The 22,094-nt window shown below is 50.3% G+C and overlaps 1 protein-coding gene across 1 annotated transcript in view; it reads left to right on the top strand.

The window, feature by feature from the left end:
- Window positions 1-17,584, top strand: part of DHCR24 (24-dehydrocholesterol reductase) — a 35,532-nt gene extending 17,948 nt beyond the window's left edge. The window contains exons 6-9 of the mRNA XM_055402776.2: window positions 4,300-4,443; window positions 12,714-12,911; window positions 13,082-13,260; window positions 14,737-17,584. Coding sequence (XP_055258751.2) covers window positions 4,300-4,443; window positions 12,714-12,911; window positions 13,082-13,260; window positions 14,737-14,890 — 675 coding nt within the window. The 3' untranslated portion in view covers window positions 14,891-17,584. The remainder of the gene's footprint in view (window positions 1-4,299; window positions 4,444-12,713; window positions 12,912-13,081; window positions 13,261-14,736) is intronic.
- The last annotated feature ends 4,510 nt before the right edge of the window (window positions 17,585-22,094 follow it).

The following is a 22,094-nucleotide window of genomic DNA, read 5'->3' as shown; positions in this document are numbered from 1 at the left end:
TAGCCATTCTTTGTCATTTGAGAAAGTATTTGTGTCTGATGAGAGGCTTGGAAAGTATACAGAAGTAAAAAGAAAGGCTCCACATATAAACATGACCCAAGCGAGGTCTTGCTAACCTGTTTGACAGATTTGTTTCCTCTTTTCAATATATAGATGTTTCTAAAGCCTTCACAAAGTCATGCAACAGTGTTGAAACATATACCACTTTTGTTAAAGTGCATCTTTTTACCCAGGCATGTACCCAGAGTAACCTCTTGTAACACTGCACACTTTGAGGCCTGTATGTGTGCATGTGTGTGTACAAACACACGCTCGTTTTCTCCTGGGATTTCCACTGTTGCCTGCAAATAATTGACCTAACTCATTGCTTCCCAATGAGTATTTTGCTTAAAATGTTTTGCTCTTACAAATAAGATTACATTGAAGATTCTCTCACATCTATCCTTGGCCTCTGGTCCATGCATTTCTATAGGACTGAGTCCAAGAAAAGGAATTTCTGACCCAGGGGTTTGAACACATTGAATGTTGATAGATATGACCAATGGCCCTCCAGGAAGACATGTGTTTCTGTCCACTTCCAGCAATGCAGTGGTGTGTGAGAATACCTTTCTCTCACATTCTTGCCAGTGCTGGGTTGCATCACTCTTTCATTTTTGCCAATCTGATAAGGTTAAAAATAGTAGCTCGTTTTATCTTGCAATCCTTGGGTACTTTCAACATTACCATCTCTTTGCAGTGTTTCAGTTTGTCTTCAGCTGTGCTCACTGGTATAAAATGTTTAGTTTTCTGGTTTAGCGTGCTAAGCATTTCTGCACGTCAGTTACATTGCCTTCATATTTAATGACTGCAGAAACATCGCAGTGAGCAAATGCCCTGTCATCTACTAAACCACTGCCCCATAGTTGGAAATTAAAGTTTCATCCAGTTTTTCATTATTTTAATTAACGTAGCAGTGGACATCTTTTGCCTATAATTTGAGTAAAGCCTTAAAGTAGCATCAAATGATAGGCCGTCTTAAGGCTTTTGTCTGTCCCTGTGTACTTAAAGCATTTTAAAATCAAACGGGACTCAAAAATCATCGGATACGATTCACTCTCCAAATAAGGCATGAAGGTCCAGAGAGGGAAAGAGGCTCCTCTGAGGACACATAAATTTGGGTCTCTGACTCCTGGTTGGATGTTTGTTACCCTCATACCTGCTTCTATAATTTAGCATCATCTGCAAACGTTGATCAAGCACCATTCCCACTAATGAGACACTAGTGAGCACTGGAGGATGAGGATCCTGGAGCAGGAGCAGGGCTTCGGACACCAAGCGCAAACGCTCTGGTGCCCCCGAACGCTTACTCTGCCTGAGCCCAGGCTGGGCCAAAGCCCAGGCAGTGTGTCTCTCTGAATCTGAACCTAGTCACCTGGCAAGGAGGTCTCATCCAGAGGTTTTCTCTCTCGTCTGAGGCACTCCCCTGGAGACTGCCAGTGGTGATAAGCTGAGGGCAGGGACCAAGGGGAATCACATCCTGTCTCCCCACCAAAAGTCATCTCTTTGATGTATTAGGTGCCACCTAAAGTTGAGACTGTGTCCAGGAGGTTGGATAGCTTTGAAAATGTTTGAACACTCCGACCAGTTCCCTTCTTCCCCAAGAAGACCAGGGTTTTCTCCAGAGGTTTGCCCAGTATCAGTGGCAGAGGGCCTGGGCCTAAGGCCACAGACCTTTGTAAAGTGTTCCCATGAACAACTCCCTGATTCCACATGGGAAGTGGGCCGGGGGAGAGTGGTGGATGCCAGAGACGTGTGCATGTGTCATCTGAGGAGCACGTCTCCCCAACATGCCTGTTCAGCAGGCTGCTCAGGAATTTATCCCTGCATGCCAGGCACTGCCCACCCTGTGAGAATGTGGCCGGTCCACCCCGCGGATCCTGCGAGGAGGCAGCCCACACCCATTTTACAGGGGAGGCCCAGAGATAGGAAGTGGCTTTCTGTGAGTGCTCGCGCTGGTACTGGAACTCCTGTGGTGTCTCAGCTGCCAATGGGCTGCCGTGTGCCCTGGGAGACACACACCATCCTGGGCTTCTCTGGCACAGATGGTTCCTGATGAGTCATGAGCACTGGGGACCTCCAAGTCTCGGGCTCATCACACAGCTGGTGCTGGGCCGTGTGTGTGACCAGGCTCGCCTGGGGTTAGGTCAGATTGCTCTGTTCCTGTTGGATCTGACTCCTCTTTGCATGCACAGGTGGAGGCCAGCCTATGGCGACTTGTGCTTCCATGCTCTAACTGACTTGAACCAGCAGGCTCTTTAGCCCATTTGAACCCAGGCTCAAAGCCTGTGCTTTGGGGCCCTGTTTACTCCCTGCAGAGTGGCCTCTCAGCTGAGTGTACCTGCACACAGTGATACCTAGTTGGGCTGCAAGTGTTGGCTGCCAGAGATGGAAGGCACAGGCTGCCTGGCTGTGGGGTGGAAGGAACTGGCAAGGAGCTGAGGGCATTGAGAGGGGGCAGGAACTGAATACTGTGCCCCTACTGTGGGCAGTCACTCTGCTTGGCACTTTCTATGTTATCTGTTTCAATCTTTCCAACCGTTTTGCCTGTACTGAAAATGAGGCTTGGAGAGGTTAAGTAACCTGCCAGGATCAGCCTAGTGCATTAAACGTGGAAAAGGCAAATTGGCAAACAGCAGGAACAGGGTAGTCCCATTTCTATTAACCCATGTGTGTGTGTGTGAAAATAAAACCTAATGAACACATATTAGCTTTTCAGTAGTTCCCTCTGGAGGGTGAGGCTACAGGGGCATTTCTCTTTCAGGTTACATATTTCTGCAGTGTCTAAGGTTTTCACCAGGAGCGTGTGTTGCTTTTAGAATCAGGAAAAAAAATTAATAGTTGTTTTCCTGTTCATTTCTTAATAATGCCCACATTCCATAACCTCCCATTCAAGGTTCTCTGCCATCCAGCCCTGGCCTTCTTTTGCAACAGGGCATGTGCTTGAGTCCTTGCCTTGCCTCTCGCCAGCCTTATGGCCTTGGGTAGTCTCTTTAACCTTGATGATTCTTTCTCCTGGTTAGTGAGACAGGGACACCTCTTTTGTGGGAGGTTGTGGAGGAGATAATGTATGTCTACAAGGTCACGGGGGAGGTAAAGAATGAACCCATTGCATGCTGCGGCTGCCTCCCTCATGGGCATTTAGCCCATGCTAGGCTTATTCTCCAGTGACCCTGGCCTTGCTTACTTCTTGCTTCTGCTCCTGTCTTACCCTATCCAGTGGTCCCCTCTCCTGTGTGGCCTCCACTTTCTGCTCCCTCCTGTCCATTTGCTCAGCCCCAACTGGCTGTTATCTCACCTGCCCCATAAAACTTGGGTGCCTCTCCCACCCCCAGAGAATGGGCCCAAACATCTACAGTGTGTATGTATGTAATTTCTAACAGGCGCAAAGATCTCCCACAAAGTATCTATTTTTATTGGCCATTGAACATGTGAAGAAACAAGCTCAGAGTGACCTGCTACGTGTCACACAGCTAGGGGGTTACTAGGTGAGGGCCAGGCCTCAGCCACCCAGCCTGGAGCCTGTGACCTTTCTGGGCGGCTGCCCTGCCTCTCTCTCTATGAAAGCATCGACCCACAGTCCCTTTCATAGGTGAATAAGCTAAGGCCCAGAGAAGCTAAGTCACTCCAGGGCACACAGTAGGTAAAGTCCTGAACCATTTAGGACTGAAGGAGACACCAGCTAAACGTAAGATTGAGGCTTGGAGACTGCGGGGCTCAATACCAGGAAGTCCGTAGCTTTACAGTGAGCTTCTCCCTCTGATGTTGGCTGTCAGTGGGGGTACGCCTTGGCCAGAGGATGTGGAGCCTGGTCCAGGGCAGCAGGGAAAGCATTCTGGTCAGTAAACACTGTCAGCCGGGGGACCCAGTGGGACGGGTGACCCCCACTCAGTGTTTCTCACACTGGCCTTGTGGAAGGAAGGCAGGGAGGAACATGCCCGTGTGGACCACTGCACTGTGGTCGGCCTCAGCAGACAGCAGCTCTTCAGTTCCCTCCCTGAGAAGGAGTGGGCTGAGCTCTCGAGACTGTCTGGAGCTCACCATTGGGCCCTGGGCTCACCATTAACCTCGGTGAGCTTCTGCTAGAGAAAGCCCGCTGTGCTTAACCTCATCCAGCTTTCAAGAGTCTCCAAGGTGATTAACAGACATGAAAGAGCTCTAGAGAGGCCAGGAGTGCTGAACAGAAGCCAGGTGTCTCTGTTACACCCCAGTGGCCTTTGGGGCTTGTCCGCAGCCTGACAACAGTGCCCTCTGTCATTTCAGCTGAATAGCATTGGCAACTACTACAAGCCGTGGTTCTTCAAGCACGTGGAGAACTACCTGAAGACAAACCGAGAGGGCCTGGAGTACATCCCCTTGAGACACTACTACCACCGCCACACGCGCAGCATCTTCTGGGAGCTCCAGGTGAGGCTCGGATTTCCCAATAGTCCTGGCTCCTCCTGGCCAGCCTGGGAACCGGCACGGTTTCCCCTCCCCTGGGAAACAGCGTGGCTTTGTCCTCAGGAACTGGAGCAGCCTCTCACCCAGCAGCACAGTGCTTTCCTTCTGTGGGAACAGCCACCTTCCATAAAGCAGCAGAGTTTCCCTGAGTACCAGCCGAAAAGTGGGTCCCCTGGCTGGGTGCTCTGGGGAACTCAGACCTGTCCCATCCTTGAGACACTGTAGCCTGGCCAAGCAGCCAGCCTCCGGCCCTGAGGAGGGCCACAGGAAGCGACTGGTCCTACCTAGGGCTGGGGGCAGCTGTCAGGCCTGTCCTTGACTTGCGGGTAAGAATTTGCTACTGTGCCATGAGAGAAGGGGAACGGTGACATTTTAAATAGGGGGTGAGGGAAGGCCTCTCGGGAGCTGTCTTATGAGCAGAGACCAGCATAGGGACGACACACCGGGCAGAACTCGAGAGAGAGCGCTCCAGGCAGAGGAGGAACCAGAGCACGGCTCCCCAGTGGGCTGGCTGGGTTGCTGTTTTCCTTTTTTTTAACTGAAGTGAAACCATAAACGTAACCATTTTAAAGTATGCAGTTCAGTATATTTGGTACACTCATGATATCGTGTGTCTCCGGCCTCTATCTAGTTTTAAAATATTTTCATTGCCCTGAAAGGAGGCCCTGTACCCATTAAGCAGTTACTCCCCTTTCTCTTTCCCCAGACTCTGGCAACCAGTTGTCTCTGTTCCATCTCTATGGGTTTACCTATTCTAGACATTTTATATAAATGGAATCACGCAACACATGGCCTTTTGTGCCTGGCTTGTTCACTAAGGCTGTTCTCAAAGTGTATCCACGCTGTAGCCTGTATCAGTACATCATTCCTTTGTGTGGCTGAAAAGTACCCCATTGTATGGATGAACCACAGTTTGTTTTTCCACTCATCTGCTGGTGGATGTTTGAGTGGTTTCCGCCTATTGGCTTTGTGAATAGCACTGCTGTAAACATTCATGTACACAAATTTATCTGGATACTAGTTTTTGGTTTGGGGGCAGTCTGTGCCTCAGAGTGGAACTGCTGGCTCTGTGATAATTCTGTGTCTAACTTACTGAGGAACTGCCAGACGTTTTCACAGTGGTGAGCCGTTTTACATTCCCAGCAGCAGCATGCAGAGGTTGCAGTATCTCTGCGCTCTTCACCAGTGCTTGTTCTTTTCTGGTGTTTTGCTGTAGCCACCCTAGTGGGTGAGAAGTAGAATCCTGCTGTAATTTTGGTCTGCATTTTCCAAATGACTGATGATGTTGAATATCCTTGCAGTGCCTGTTGGCCATTTGTATGTTTTTTGAAGAACTATCTATTCAGATCCTTTGCCCAGTTTTAATTACATTGTTGATCTTTGTTGTTTTAAGAGTTCTATATGTATTCTGGATATTAGACCTATATTAGTTCTATATATAATCTGGATACATGATTTGCAAATATTTCCTCCCATTCTGTAGGTGGTCTTTCACTGCCTTGATAATGACTTGTGATTTACAAAAGGTTTTGGTTTTGATGATGTCCAGTTTAGTTTTTCTTGTGTTCCTCATGCTTTTAAGTGTCATATCTGTAAGAATCCATTGCTAAATCCAGTGGAGATTTAGCATTAATCATGAAGGTCAATTCCTGTGTTATCTTCTAAAAGCTTTATAGTTTTAGCTCTTATATTTAGCTTCTTGATCTATTTCAAGTTTTGTGTATTTGGTGAGAGGTGGGGGTCCAACTCCATTTTTTTTGCATCACAGCAGGATGCAAGTTGTCACAGCAAGCCTGCATGTTTTTAAAAACAGCAAGAAGGCCCTTTAGCTAGACCCATGGTGGAGAATGAGGTCAAATAGCAGCTAGACCTAGATCATGTAGGTCCTTGTAGTTCAGGGGAGGACTTTCTGTTTTGCTTTGTGTGATAAGAAAGCCAGTGGAGGACTTTGTACAGAAACATGACATGACCTGATTTTTGTTTTAAAACGATAGTTTTGACAGCTGGATGGAGAGTGGATGGGGTAGGGTGACTAGAGTGGAAGAGAAGAAGAAGGAAGGATTCTGTTGTCTGGAGTGGTAGCAGTGGAGGAGGAAAGGAGTCTCAGATCTGGGAGGTACTGCGAAGATTGAACCAACCAACAGGATTTCTGACAAAATATGACTGCATGGTCAGGGACCCAAGCAACTGGGTGCCCTGAGGCGCCACTGACTGCCATGGGCAATGTGGGGGAGGGGTCTGGGAAGGAAAATTAGAAGTTTGGTCTGGGACGTGTCAGCGTGAGATGCTTCTCAGGCATCTAGGTGGGATGTCAAGTGGGCAGTTGGCCCACGTGTCAGCTCTTCAAAGGTTGAAGGGTCACATACTACTGTGGGTAGCATCAGCAGAGAGATGTTCATTAAAGTCATGGGACTAAACAAGTGAGGGGAGTTAGAGAGGAGACGTCCCAGAGCCAAACCCTACAGGTCAGGGGAGGAGAAGGCGCCGTCAGTCGGAAGGAAGGAGACACCCAGGAGAACTGGCACCCTGGACAGTGTGACAGGAAGGAAGGAGAAACCCAGGAGAACTGGCACCCTGGACAGTGTGACAAGGAGGAGGATGAACAACTGTGTCAAATGTCCCCAAGTGAGATGAGAACGAAGAATTGGCCTCTGGTCACTGATGACCTCAGGTCATGGGGCTGAAAGCCTGATGTGAGCTAAAGAGAGAACGGAGACACGGAAGTGGGGACAGTGAAAACAGAGGTCTAAGAAGGCTCAGTACCGGGGGAAGCAGAGAAATAGGGTGGTAGCCGGAGGGGGATGTGGGATCGAGAGGAGACAACAGAAGGGAGAAATGACTGCATGTTGATGTGCAGGCAGTGCAGGAAAGAGGGTGTGCTCGCAGGGTGAGCCTTGAGCACGGGCGGACCCTGCGCTCAGGTGGAGAGGGTGCCTTTAGTGAGAGCCCGGGGGGTCACCCCCTGGACAGTTAATGGAACAGTTGCTACGGGGTGTGGGCGTTCTCTTCCAGTTGCTTCTCAGTGAAATAGGAAGCAAGGATTTCAGCCAAGATGAGGTGGCAAGAGGTTGTTGAAGGACTGAGGAGAGAGGAGTTGGGAACTTGTCCCTTGGAGAGTGGGAATGAGTTGACTGGGAAAATGTCATAGGGTTGCCAGGCAACAGTAGGCCTGCCAAAGATTCCTGAACGTGCATTTACAGAGACCAGCCCTGGTGGCTGTGGGTTTTCACACATTCAGCTGTGTGGACGGGACAGAGAATAAGGAGAAAGTTAGGTTTAACCACGGTTGAGATTTTGCGGATGAGTAAGACAAGTGAGGCTGGGTTGGAGAAGCTGGGACGGGATGGTGATGAATTTGGAGCCAGCTTGGGGGAGGGGGTGGTGAGGATATGTGGGGCTGCCGGGACTGACTTGCTGACCTAGGTGCCTCTTGGGGTGAAGAGTTGACCTCAGAGCACTGGAGGGCATGAACAGCAGGAAGGGAGTGGAAGTGGTGGCCAGAGGACCAATGCTTGAAATTGAAACTGTGGTGTTTTCCCCCAGCGTGCACTTCTGCAGGAATGAAGTCCTCAGCCCCTGCAGTCACTGACCTTCAACACACCCTGAAAGGAATTCAGGGTAAAGATCAAGAATCAGGCTGTCTGTGCTCTGGGCAAACTACCAGAACAGACCTTCACATAGTTAGAAGATATTTTGAAGAGAAAATTTTCCAAAACTCTTGCATCTTCACGTACTTAGTAAAGCAATAAAACCATTAATAAGACATCTGTTCCTTGTAACTAGAAACAGCCTTCAACCAAGAGATGTGCTTGATGACAATTGTTGTTTAGTGGCCGAGTCATGTCTGACTCTTTGTGATCCCATGGAGTGTAGCCCACCAGGCTCCTTCTTTCCATGGGAGTTCGCAGGCAAGAACACTGGAGTGGATAGCCATTGCCTTCTCCAGGGTATCTTCCCGATCCAGGGATTAAACCTGTGTCTCCTGCATTGAAAGGCAGTTTCTTTACCACTGAGCCACCAGAGAAGCCCTGGATGACATGTATCCTTTGCCAAAATCACATACATATTGACCTCTTCACAACAGTTTCTCAGCGCTGTCCGAGAGTGGGTCTTCTGGGCTGCAACCTCAGTGAGAGCCTGAATAAACTCAACTCATAGCTCTGACGTTATTCTTTTTTCTTTCCCTCCAAATCAACAGAGGTAGTGAATAGAACATCGAGAGGTCAGCAAACTTCTTTAAAGGGCCAAATAGCAAAGGCTTTAGGCTCTGCAGATAATACTTCCTGTCACAGCTGCTCGGGCCTGCCCTTGTAGCCCAAGAGCAGCCCCAGGCAGCACTTGAACCAATGAGTGTGGCTGTGCTCCAGTAAAACTATATATAAACACAAGCAGGGGCCGGATTTAGCCAGTGGGCTGGATCCACTTGCAGACCTATCCCCACATGCTCTAGTTTGTCATCCTCTGCTCAGGAGCTGATGTGAAAGTCAGTGCAGAGGCCAGGTGAAAGGGAAGACGGCTGGAGGGCAAACAGGAGGATTATCGGGGCGGGGGGCAGGGCAGTGATAGCATCAGTGTTGGGGAAGGTGGCAGTGATCTGGGCATTTGAGGGATGATGGGGGTGGAAGTGATGGAGATGTCGCTGAGGATTTCCAGGGAAAGGAGAGGCAGAGACCTTGAAGCGGTAATGAGGGACCAAGGAGAGCCCATCTCACCTCCACCTACCCCAGACGGTCATGGAGAGACAATACCACATCAGAGGGCTGCAGCCAGGTATCAGCTAAGAGCAAGGAGACAAGTAGATGGTCGAGAGGATAACTTGAGGATGGAGCGGGTTTGCTTCTGTTAGACCATGAGAGAGCACAGGGGAGATCTTGGGAGATGGGGAACAGTGGCTGGTGGGATCAGATGGAAAGATACTGCGTGGCTGCAGCACAGCAAGGATGCTAGTTAGAGGCACCCAGAAGTCCGCAGCAGCTAAGAACACCAGGCACGTCAGGCGTGAAAGAATTACCCTACAAGGGGGTGTCAGGTCAGTTCTAATCATGGGCGAGGTCTCTGGGCAGAACATGGGGCCATGGTGAGGGGTGCAGGAGCAGGCAGCAGAGGGTTGGTTCCTCAAGGCCTGGGGAGCCCTGGGCTTCCTCCATCCCTATTAGTCCTGCTTCAAGGAGTGTCCAGGCCCAGAGCATTTGGTGGAAAGTTTTGCCAAAGCAGAAAACTCCTCCTTTATCCCTGCCAAGAGCAGTGTTAAGGTTGTGGGAGGTGTGAGCAGGGATATTTAAGAGACAGGAAAGGCAAGAGGAGCCAGCAAAGCACATGAGAGCACATCAGAATGAGACTCACAGTAGTTAACATTAATCCCTCCTTATGTGTTAGTTCTTATGTCAAACACTTTATGCCACTCTCTCCATCTTCCTGACAACTCTGGGAAGGTAAGTCCTGGTGTTATTTCCCTTCTACGGATGAAGAAGCTGGTTTAGGTTGTCCAAATTAACACAGCTCAGTAAGGGATAGAGTGTAATAGTAAAGGTTATCTATTGCTGCATGATGAATTCACCCCACATTCTGAAGGTGAAAGCAGCTGCCATCTGTTATCACACATTTTTCAGGGTCAGAGATTGGAGATCAATGATGTGGGTCATTCTGGCTCAGGGTTGCCGTCAAGGTGTCAGTCAGGCTGGTGTGCTAGAGTCTTTAGGAAGGTGAGAATCTGCCTTCTGGAAGGCCCCCTAAGTGGCTGTCAGTGAGAAGCCTCTGTCTGTTGCCACCTGGGCTGCTCAAGTGCCTCACCACGGGGCAGGAGGCTTCCCCCAGAGCAGGCGATCCAGAGAGACCACGGAGGGGTCCTCAGCGCCTTCCACAACCCAATCTTTTCACCTTGCGACTCCCTCCGTATTCTCTTGTTAGAATGGAGTCTCCAGTCACCCAAGGTGGGGGGAGCTAAGCTCCACCTCTTGAAGAAGGGAATGGCAGAGAACTCCTGGACGGGTTTTTGAAACCAGAGAGCTAGCTTTCAAAATGAGGTGTGTCTTATATTTTTTTGCTGCTAAACACTAGCCTTTACTGCCTGAAGTTAAAGGGAGAGTCTGAAAGGATGGGTGTTTTATTACTGAGATGTCCTCACAGGGAGTTTATCTGGGGGATCCTCAACTGCGAGAGAAAATGCAAGTAGGATGGGCGGAGAGACAAGTTGAGGTGTGGTACAGTCATAGCAAAGACCTTAGCCAAGCCACAGGGAGGTCTGCAGCTGTGTGATCATCCCAAGTTGTCTCCCCTTGAGGCCAGGAGCTGGGACTTTGCAGCCCAACCCCATGAAAGGTGACCTTGGAGACATTGCATGTTGGGTTCCAGGCCATTGCGATAAAGTGAATATCACAATAAAGTGAGTTACACAAACTTTTTGGTTTCCCAGTGCATAGCAAAGTTATGTTTACAGTATACTATCGTCTATTAAGTGAGCACCAGCACTGTGCCTTTAAAAAAAAAAAACAGGATATACCTTAATTTAAAAATACTTTGTTGCTGAAAAATGCTAACCATCATCTGAGCCATCAGTGAGTCAGAGTATGATGTCAGAGACCGCTGATCACAGATCAGAAGTGCAATAAAACAGGACATTCTGTGCAGGGTCAGGAAGCCAGGACAAAGAACGCAGCATCACCCTGTTTGCTGTTGCTCAGGATCCAGTGATAAGCAGGAGCTTAGTAGATGCTGCCATTTGTGAGTTGCAGGTTCTTTAAGCCCGAGGACTTGTCTGTGCACCAATGTCTCTAGGAAGGGACACAAATAATTCCTAACAATGCCTGCCTCTGGGGAGGGGAACGAGACTGGGATGGTGGAGGAATGATGAGTGGTCAGGGCTGTGAGGGAAACAGGGTGAGGGCTGTGGAAGGAGGCTTGACCTTTGCGGAGCATTTCTGCTGTTTCTGCTGTGTGGCTTCTCCCAAGACAACCAAGAGAACAGTAAAGGCCATGCTATTTCCTAAGCTCCTGTTGTATTCTAGGCACTGGTGTAGGAGCTGGAATCTAACAGAAGAGAGAGCAGACAGGGCCCTCCCTTCCTTGTGGAAGAGGGCTGGTGATCAGAGGAGGCGATTCGAGGGGAGGGGAGATGCACACAGCCTCCGAAGCCTAGCATGGTGGCTCCTTTGGGAAGCTGCCCCTGACCCTAGGCTGACGTGGACCCTTTTATGTGCTGCCTCTGCTTCTCTCTGTTGCATCTCTTCCATACCTGGGGTCAGGGACCACATCTTGGTGACCTGGGTATCTTCAGCACCCAGCACAGAACCTCACACCTGAGCCCATAGGCACCTCGTCTTTATATAATGAATGAAGGAATGTCCTTGGCTTCAAGGTCCCGGGAGCTGGGAGGATGGGGTGCCAGATGGACGCTGGGAGCATCTTGAGGAAGATGGCAAGCTGGGAGCAGAGAGGACAGTGGTGAACGGGGGGCTCCTCCCTCATGGCAGTTGGAGGCACAGAAGGGAAAAGACAGCCCTGCTCGGGGGGGGTCCTGAGAGGCCAGCTTGGGGGAGGCAGGCGGGTGGGGGCCCTGTGAGGGGCCACAGGAACAAGAGGAAGTATCTAGTTCTGCCTGGAGTTGAAGATAGCTGTGGAGCTTGGCCTTGACGGGTGAGCAAGAATTTGCAGTTGTGTGTATGGAAGGATGGGGAGCAGTGACAGTTTAATAGGGGTGTCAGAGAAGGGCTCTCAGGAGATGCTGTAAACCGAAGGGCTCATTGTTGGGCCTGCACCAGACCTTTGCCACACACCTGGCTATGTGACCTTAGGGAAAATTGCTTAAGCTCTGTGCATATCCATCTGTCTTGGCAGTCACCAGCATTTATTTCTCAAACATTTATGGAACGCCTGCACTGTGCCAGCCACAGTGACCTCAACAGCCAGAACAGCAATGATAGCTTTGTTGTCATTTTGCCCCAGGCTGAGTGCCTTCCATTTGGTATTCACCGTTGACTCTCACAAGTCCCATTTTACAGATGAGGAAACTGAGCTCAGAGAAGTCAAGTCACCAGCCCACCGATATCACAACTCGTAAATGCCAGAGCTGGGAATCAAACCCAGATCCAGCTGGGTAAACCCTGGGTACCACCATTGCCCCTGCAGATAGGAGTGGACCTGTCGTACTTCTGTGAAGCCCCCAGGGAGGTCCTGGCCCATGGGGACACTGGGCCCTGCTGGGCTCCGTCTCTCCATCCCCAATCCTCATCTTTCAGGACATCATCCCCTTTGGCAACAACCCCATCTTCCGCTACCTCTTTGGTTGGATGGTGCCTCCCAAGATCTCCCTGCTGAAGCTGACCCAGGGCGAGACACTGCGCAAGCTGTACGAGCAGCACCACGTGGTACAGGACATGCTGGTGCCCATGAAGTGCCTGCCGCAGGCCCTGCACACCTTCCATAACGACATCCACGTGAGCCGGGCTGGGAACTCAGCCGGGGCTTGTGGGGAGCAGGGCAGGGATGGCTGTTTGGGCAGCGGGGGGGCCCTAGGCAGCCCTCCTCTGGTCGGGAGCGGGGTGGACTGGCTGCGAGCCTTCCACCTGTGGGAGGAAAAGCACTGACCTGCCCTCCCGGCCCCCAGGTCTACCCCATCTGGCTGTGCCCATTCATCCTGCCCAGCCAGCCGGGCCTGGTGCACCCCAAGGGAGACGAGGCCGAGCTCTATGTCGACATCGGCGCCTATGGGGAGCCACGTGTGAAGCATTTTGAAGCCCGATCCTGCATGAGGCAGTTGGAGAAGTTTGTCCGAAGTGTGCACGGGTGAGCAAGTGCCCTGACTGTGGACAGTGCCCTGGGAGGGTGCGGGGAAGGCCAAGACGCCAGCTCCATGGTCAGACCCTTGGGTGCTGAACGACCCCTCAGATTCAGGAATGGAGTTGGGAGATTCTAAGGAGGTGGAATTACAGGTGTTCCTAGCCTTCCCGTATACCTGCATCCCCCGCCCCTCCACTGAGCATCCCAATAGTACCCCAGCTGCTAGAGCCAGAAACCCAGGAGTAACCCCACTCCCCACTGCAGGGCAGGCCATGGGGGTGCTTTAGACATACCCAGGGGCTCCCGCTCCAGGTTGGAGACCAAAACGGAGAAGGGAAGACGCAGGACCACGAAAGCCACACAGAGGCCTGGACAGAGCATTGTTGAGAAATGTCCTAAAACAGACTGTAGGCGAATCTCAAAATAGTTATGCTGACTGAAAGAAGCCAGGAAAAAAGAGTACCGTATGGTTCTATTTTCATATACATATATATATTCTGTTTATATAAAATTCTGGAAAATGGCAGTTGAACCCATGGTGACAGAAGGCAGGTCTGCCTGGGATTGTGGAGGGTGATGGATGGCACCGGGGAATTCGGGCTGTAAGGTTGGCTATGGCCATTGTCTGGACTGAAGTGACTGTTTCAAGGTTATGGACGTACATCGAACTTATCAAGCTGCAGTTTTCTTTTCTAATGTATTTAAAAATTTTGCTTATTTTATACATTTATTTTGTTGAAGTTTAGATAATGTACAATGTTATATATTATAGGTATATGATATAGTGATTCACAATTTTTAAAGATCATGTTCTATTTATGGGCTTCCAAGGTGGCCCCGGTGGTAAAGAACCCGCCTGCTAATGTAGGAGTCATAAGAACCACGAGTTGGATCCCTGGGTTGGAAAGATCCCCTAAAGTGGACATGGCAACCCACTCCAGTATTCTGCCTGGAAAATCCCACGGACAGAGGAGCCTGGAGGGCTAAGTCCACAGGGTCCCAAAGAGTTAGACAGGACTGAAGCAACTTAGCATGAATACATGCCCTGTTTATAGTTATTATAAAATAGTGGGTCTATTTCCCGTGTTATACAACATATCCTTGTAGCTTCTAGCTATATGTTTTCATCACGTGCAGCTTATTGAATGTCAAAAAAGGGAAAGAAAGTGGCCTGGCAACTGCATCAGGGGAGCAGACGTGCAACACACTGCATCCTTCTAACTCTTCCTCCACTGCCACTTAACGCCCTGAGCCCAGACTCCCCGTCTGCAAAATGGGGTTAAAATTCATGCGCCAGCCTCAACCACTAGCTCGTTAGTGGGGGGTCAAACAAGAGAAATCCCCCAAAAGCTCATCCTGCCCTGCAGAGCAGGTAGTGCATTAGGGGCGCATTAGGGGTGACTGGAGTTCTCTGCACCCCTTTCCCCTCCTGGGGCCTCTGCACCCCACCCCTGAGCTCTCGCCCCTGTGTCTGCACTGCAGGTTCCAGATGCTGTATGCCGACTGCTACATGGACCGGGAGGAGTTCTGGGAGATGTTCGACGGCTCTCTGTACCACAGGCTGCGAAAGCAGCTCGGCTGCCAGGACGCTTTCCCTGAGGTCTACGACAAGATCTGCAAGGCTGCCAGGCACTGAGCTGGAGCCCGCCCAGGAGGAGGCAGATGCTAGGGGGGACCCTGTCCCCAGGGCCAGAAGGCATCTACCCTTCACTCAAGCTTGGCTGCTCTGCCAGATCCACACTTTAAGAAAGAAACCCCTCCAGAGACACCCCCTACCTACATGGCCTTGACAGCTTGCTCCCAGCTTCCAGGGATGGCTGGGTGGAGTGGAAAGGATGTGAGATTTGGAGTCAGACAAACCTGAGTCCAATTCCCAGTTCAGCCACTCATTAGCTGTGAGACTCCAGGCGAGTCACTGAGCCCTTCTGAGCCCAGCTCCTCGTCTGTCAAAAGTGGGGGTGGGTAATGCTCCCTGCCTGCTGTGGCTTCTAAGTCAAGCACCCTTTGCAGTGGACGTGCTGAAGAATTGACAGCTGCTATTGGCATAGCTTCCTGCTCAGCATGACATCAGGCTAAAGTGCTTTGAATTCAGTGGTTGAGTCCGGGTAGGCTCCACATCAGGTTACCTGGGCTCAGATTTGGTGGAAAGGGGTGCCCTGGAGTTGCACTGCCATCATTTGTCAGCCAGAAGAGTTCCTTGCAGAGGGAAGGAAGGAAAGTTCCTTTCCATCTCTGGGCTCTTGGGAGGGCAACAGATGGGGTGGGCGGGCCTAAGACGTGCTGTGCCAAAGCCAGGTCTGATTCCAAAGTTCCCTCTGTCGTCCTTGGTGACGCCTTGCCCCTTCTTCCTTCATGCTCAGGCTTGCAGGCCCACCGCAACCATTGCCCGAGTCCACTCAGACAGGACCGTGTGTTTGGAGAAGACCCTTCAGGGTGGAATCCTGTCTGGGCCTGGGGCGGGTGGGGTGAGTGGTTTGGGCTCTGAATTGAATCCGTAGGACCTGGGCTCATTCTTGCCTTTCCACCCTCCATGCCACTTGTCCCCAGAACCTGCTTCAACCTGCTGGGGTGTGTCCTCCACTCTGCCGTGGGGCTGGGAGTGGCAGGGTTGCGGGGACCACACCAAGCAGGAAAATGGAGCCTGTCGTCCTTAGGTCTCGTGGGGATCCTCACTGTGGCGCTGAAAGAAAACAGCATCAATTTGATTTCTCCAACCACTCATCCCCTCCTTTTTTTTTTTTTCTTCCTCTCCCCACCCCCAGCTGTAGTTAATTTTAGTGCCTTACAAATCCTAAGCTCAGAGAAAAGTTAGCTTCGTGTCTGTTCCAGAGGGAAGGAAACCTTCCCAGGCCCCTGCCCACCTATTAAAGCTTGGTGGTTTATGCAGCTCCATCTTAAGAACTGCCCAGCCTCAGCTGAAAACCCAGACTCTGAGAGGGAATTATGTAAGGGAATTAAGTGAGCTGGGCCAGGCAATGATATTCTGGAATAGAGGAGAGCACTGGCTGGGAGCTGGGAGGCCTGGGTTTCAGTCCTGGCTGTATTCTTCACACGCTCTGCCTCCATGGGCAAGTCATTTGTCCCTCTGAGCTGCAGTTTCCTCATCTATCTCATCCATGTACACAAGACCACCCGAGGCTCTTCTGCTTTAGAAGTGCATGGCTGTCTTAAACACCGTGATTGCGAACCCCACGAAAAAGCCTCGTCTGCGTGGAAAGTCAGAGGGAAAGTAAATGGCCCAGGTGGGGGCTGTCTGCCATTTAGGAGCCTTCCTTCAGCCCAAGGCCAGCTCTCATCTTTTTCAGAAAGGCACATCTGTGGCCTGCAAGGAAGTGTCATTGTTGTCACCACTGGTGGCCAGAAGCCTCCCAGGGTCATACTTTGGCTGCCAAGGCTCACTCCACCCACCCCGGGTTTGGCACACTGTGGTGTCCTGATGTGGTCCTGGGAGTGCCAGGCGCACTTGGGGCACTCAGAAGGCAGAGGAACCACTCTTACCCATTTGGCCTCTGGAGGGGGCATAAAATCAGAAACCTCATTTTCTCGCTTGTATGCAAAGCATGTGAACTCTGGCACTAGCTCTCCCAGTGGGGCCTGTGGGCTTCTTGCTCAGCGGTAAACTGATGATCCTACTTGCTGTAGAGGAAGGATTAACCCAAGCAAGATAAGGCCCCATCTTTTCAGCAGTGGGGCCTCTGTCCCTGGACCCCTGGGAGTGCGGCCAGAAATGCCAGCAGCCTCTGTTGTCCTCAGTCCTACAAACCAAAATCCTGCCCTTCACAGACCTTGCCCAGAACCTGGGGCTGTGAGGGAGGGTCTTGGGGTCACACCAGCCTCAGGGTCATGTTTTGCTTCAGTGATGTCTTGCCTAGAAAGGGGCAGTCTTCCAAGCATGTCGAGCTGAGTTGCCAGCTCTTTCTTGCAGCCAGTCTTATCACTATCCAGCCAGGTGGTGGTTTCAGGTGGAATTAAACTTGACACACGGTGGGGTGAGGGGAGCACGTGTGAAAAGTATAAGAAGAGGCCTCTCCCTTCCAGAACCCTGAGTTTCTTGGCTGTATGAAGGTTTTCTGTAAGCTCCGGATTCTAGCCAGTTTCTTTGGCTGGAAGGATGCATAATTAGCTGTTACGGGAAGGGAGGGGGTGGGGATGGGGGTGGCAGTGTGTGATGTGTGGTATTTTTCTTAAATCATGGGGACCACAGAAAAAGGCATGGGTTCCCCCAGCAGGCTCTTGCAGCTGCAGGTACTGTGCCTACTGTCCGGAACACTTCATGTCCCTGTGGCTGTGTGGCTGCTGCTTCAGTAAAAATAAAAGTGTGACCTGGAAAGGAGCGTCTGTCATTTCTTGCTCGGGGGACCATGATGTGAAGGCCGTCCTGGTTCAAGTGCAGGCTCTGCCCCTCACCAGGCCAGTTTCCCTTTGAACCTGCACACCCAGGGCTGGATGATGGCATGGGGGAGGGACAGGTGTATTAGGGTAGAGGGGCCAGGGTAATTTTCTTCCCCATTTTTGAATTTCTATCGTTGTCACAATGATCTGGCATAGATGTTAATAATATCTTCCTATTTGCAGGGTAGAGAACAGACTACAGGGGGAAACTGGGAAGCTAGGAGACAAGTGAGAATAGGTGAAGTGATGCCTCAAAGTGGGGCTCTGCTTTCTAAGGCATCAGACATGACTGTCAGAAGCTCTGGGCCGCAGTCCTGGCTTTGTCGCTGGGATGACCTGACTAATTCTGGCAAATCAGTTAATCCCGTTGAGACTATTTCCTGGTCTACAGACCAGTGGAGACTACTGCTGCTGCTGCTGCTAAGTCACTTCAGTCGTGTCCGACTCTGTGTGACCCCATAGACGGAAGCCCACCAGGCTCCCCCATCCCTGGGATTCTCCAGGCAAGAACACTGGAGTGGGTTGCCATTTCCTTCTCCAATGTGTGAAAGTGAAAAGTGAAAGTGAAGTCGCTCAGTCGTGTCCGACCCTTAGCGACCCCACAGACTGCAGCCTACCAGGCTCCTCCATCCATGGGATTTTCTAGGCAAGAGTACTGGAGTGGCTTGCCATTGCCTTCTGTCCACTAAAACCCACTCCTCCCTTTGAGCACACCACTGGACTACACTTCCCAGCCTCCCTTGCCCTCAGGTGTGCTCTTGTGTTAAGAGTCTCTGCAAGAGGATGTGAGGTGCAGTGGGAAAACCCTGTGTGAGGGTCTTCTGGCTCTTCTGGTGCTTCAATGCTGGTGACAACCCGGCCATGGATGGAGGCAAAGTCACAGGGGGAAGGAGCCTGGATCCCCTAATCACTGTCTGGAAAACTGCCCACCAACCTAGACTTTGGCCTGGTCTGTTAGGGGAACAAGAAATAAGCTTTTACTGTAGCTGTGTCACTGCCTATTCAGGACTACTTGTTAGAACAGTTTCACTCACCCTCATTACATGAACAGAGATATAAGGGTTGAGTTTTGGGCAATAAAGCTTTATGCAAATCCTAGATACACCTGATGGACATTTTCCTAAAATATATGTGATGTCAGGGTCCCATCCTACAGTTATTTGAGAGGAACTGTTTAGGAAATTCTTTTTCCGGGTGTTGAGTTTCACAAATCAGGATTTGTAAATTCTCCTTGAAGCAAGAGAAATCTTTTAATGTCCTAAAAACAGATTTGTAGTTGAAGCCTTAAATATCTTTCACAACATATGAATAGCATATAACATAATATTCATATAACATATGAATAGCTTACATATGAATAGCATGTAACATATAATATCTTCCTTAATCCTCACAGTCCTGTAACAAAAGCGAGTCAGTTTTATCCCCATTTTATAGATGAGGAAAGTGAAGCTCAGGAAAGGTCAAGTGATTTGCTTGGAGGCCACATTGAGGCTTTTTAATGAGTTAAACGGATGCAGACTCATCATCTAGTCTTACAACAACAAAACGCCTCAAGAGCCTCACCCGGAGCCAACTGAGAGTAGCTCCAGGCCTAGAAACAGTAAAAGGAGACCCTGGGCTGAGCCCCACATAGTGGGGAATCAGGGATCTCTTCATGAACTCAGCTCAGATAGGAAGCCGCTTAGGAATCAGCAGGGCATTCTGCTTTGACCCAGAGCAGTTCCCTCTGCCAGGGAACCATTTTGCCTGACCGGAAGGCAATGGCAAGCCACTCCAGTACTCTTGCCTAGAAAATCCCATGGATGGAGGAGCCTGGTAGGCTGCAGTCCGTGGGGTCGCTAAGGGTTGGACACGACTGAGCGACTTCACTTTCACTTTTCACTTTCACACATTGGAGAAGGAAATGGCAACCCACTCCAGTGTTCTTGCCTGGAGAATCCCAAGGATGGGGGAGCCTGGTGGGCTTCCGTCTATGGGGTCACACAGAGTCGGACACGACTGAAGTGACTTAGCAGCAGCAGCCCTCAGATACATGGGCCGTGTCCTGCCACCGTTTATGCCAGAGTTGCAACAATTGGTTCTCCAAAATTGGCTTATATAAGATCACACGTGTGTGCGCGCGCACACACACACACACTACCCAAGTTAAATGTAGACATATTTCAAAACTATGATTTCTAGTTATGTCCTGTTAAGATGGCCTCAGGTTTTTTCCTGTGGGACAACTCTAGTTATTTCAGGTGACTGCCTGGCATACTATGTTGTGAAAGATTGGGAGGCTTTGTTGAGGTCCACTGCCACTATGTAGTCACTAAGTCACGTCTGACTCTTGCAACCCTGTGGACTGTAGCCCACCAGGTTCCTCTGTCCATGAGATTTCCTAGGCAAGAGTACTGGAGTAGGTTGCCATTTCCTCCTCCAGGGGATCTTCCCAACCCAGGGATCAAACTTGCGTCTCCTGCTTGGCTGGCAGATTCTTTACCACTGAGCCACCTGGGAAGCCCTTATAGGGTCTAGGAGGTGGCATTTTGATGCTATGGATTGAATGTTTATGTCCCCCCCACCCCAAATTCCTATGTTGATGTTCTAACGTAATGGAATTGGGAGATGGGGCCTTTGGAAGGTTAATTAGGCCATGAGATCAGAGCCCTCATGATAGGAGTAGTGTCCTAAGAAAACACATGAAACAGCTAGCCCTCTCTGAGGATACAAGATGTTCATCTGCAAACCAGGAAGAGTGCTCTCATTAGATCTTCCAGCACCTTGGTCTTGGACTTCTCAGCCTCTAAAACCATGTGAAATAGATTGTTGTATAAGCCACCCAATCTATGGTAATTTATTATAGCTGCCTGAACTGCCAATGACAGATGGTTTGAAGATAGTTGAGCCAAGGAACCCAGAAATAGCTGAATCCTTCTCTGCCCATCGCACTCCTCCCCATGGGGTTCCCTTTAGGAAGCAGATCCAAGGGAATGATAAGGGGAAAATGGGGAACTGCACGATGGTAGAAATAAATCCATATATCTATTTATATCCATATATAGATAAAGAGGGAGAAAGCAATGACACCCCACTGCAGTACTCTTGCCTGGAAAATCCCATGGATGGAGGAGCCTGGTAGGCTGCAATCCATGGGATCGCTAAGAGGACATGGGGACATGACTGAGCGACTTCACTTTCACTTTTCACTTTCACGCTTTGGAGAAGGAAATGGCAACCCACTAGGAAATGGCAACCCACTCCAGTGTTCTTGACTGGAGAATCCCAGGGACGGGGGAGCCTGGTGGGCTTCCGTCTATGGGGTCGCAGAGTCGGACACGACTGAAGCGACTTAGCAGCAGCAGCAGCATAAAGAGATAGATTGATAGATCTGCTCCCAGTTCCTGACACTGAGCTCCTAAATCTCTTGGAATGTCCTGGGTGATGGCTTTTCTTTTGTTCTAATGAGATGACTCTGGGTGGGCACCTGGATTGCTCTTGGATACAGGTGGTCACCAGAAAGACCAAGCCATGATTAGAAACTAGGAACTTTCAGCCCCACCACCACCACCCCCATCTTCCAGGGAGGGGAGAGGGACTGCAAATGGAGTTAATGATTTATCATGCCTCTGTGAGGAAACCTCTCTAAAAACCCCAGGATTATGGGGTTTTGGAGAGCTTTTGGGTTGGTGAATACACCCATGTACTGGGAGGAGGACACATTCCACCTCCACAGGAATAGAAGCTCCTGTTCTCAAGACCCTCCCAGACCTCACCTTATGTAGCTTTTCATCTGTGTCCTTCATCATATCCTTTAACACACATGTGCTGGGCTGTGCTTAGCAGTTTAGTCATGTCCAACTCTGCGACGCTGTAGACTGTAGCCCACCAGGCTCCTCTGTCCGTGGTGATTCTCCAAGCAAGAATACTGGAGTGGGTTGCCATGCCCTTCTCCAGGGGATCTCCGAACCCAGGGTTCGAACCCAGATCTCCTGCATTACAGACAGATTCTTTACCATCTGAGCCACCTGAGGAAGCTTAGTACACATGTGAATATAAATATTTCCCTGAATTCTATGAGCCACTCTAGCAAATAATGGAAACCAAACAGGGAGGTGGTCATGGGACCCTCCAATCTGTAGCCAAGTTGAAACTGTGAGTAACTAGGGGACATACTACTTGCAGTTGGTATCTGAAGTGGGGTCAGCCTTGTGGGACTGAGCCCTTAACCCTGTGGGATCTGATGCTATCTCCACGAGTAGTGTCAGGATTCAGTTAAATTGCAGGACACTCAGCTGGTGTCACAGAGAATCACCTGGTATGGGAAAAACCCCACACACCTCTGGTGTCGGAAGTGTGAGTATTCTGAATGACAGTAAAGGAAGCATAAAGGAGAGATTGGGTTTTCAATGCAGGCACTTACTATCTGGGCTGCTGCCCGAGAGCTCCCTGGTAAGTCAGGGCTT

The sequence above is a fragment of the Moschus berezovskii genome, chromosome 4, assembly GCF_049115385.1.
Source record: "Moschus berezovskii isolate FMDL1 chromosome 4, NW_MosBer_1.0, whole genome shotgun sequence".
NCBI lineage: Eukaryota > Metazoa > Chordata > Mammalia > Artiodactyla > Moschidae > Moschus > Moschus berezovskii.
The sequence above is the reverse complement of the archived record's forward strand: the minus strand, read 5'-3'. Positions and strand labels throughout refer to the sequence as shown.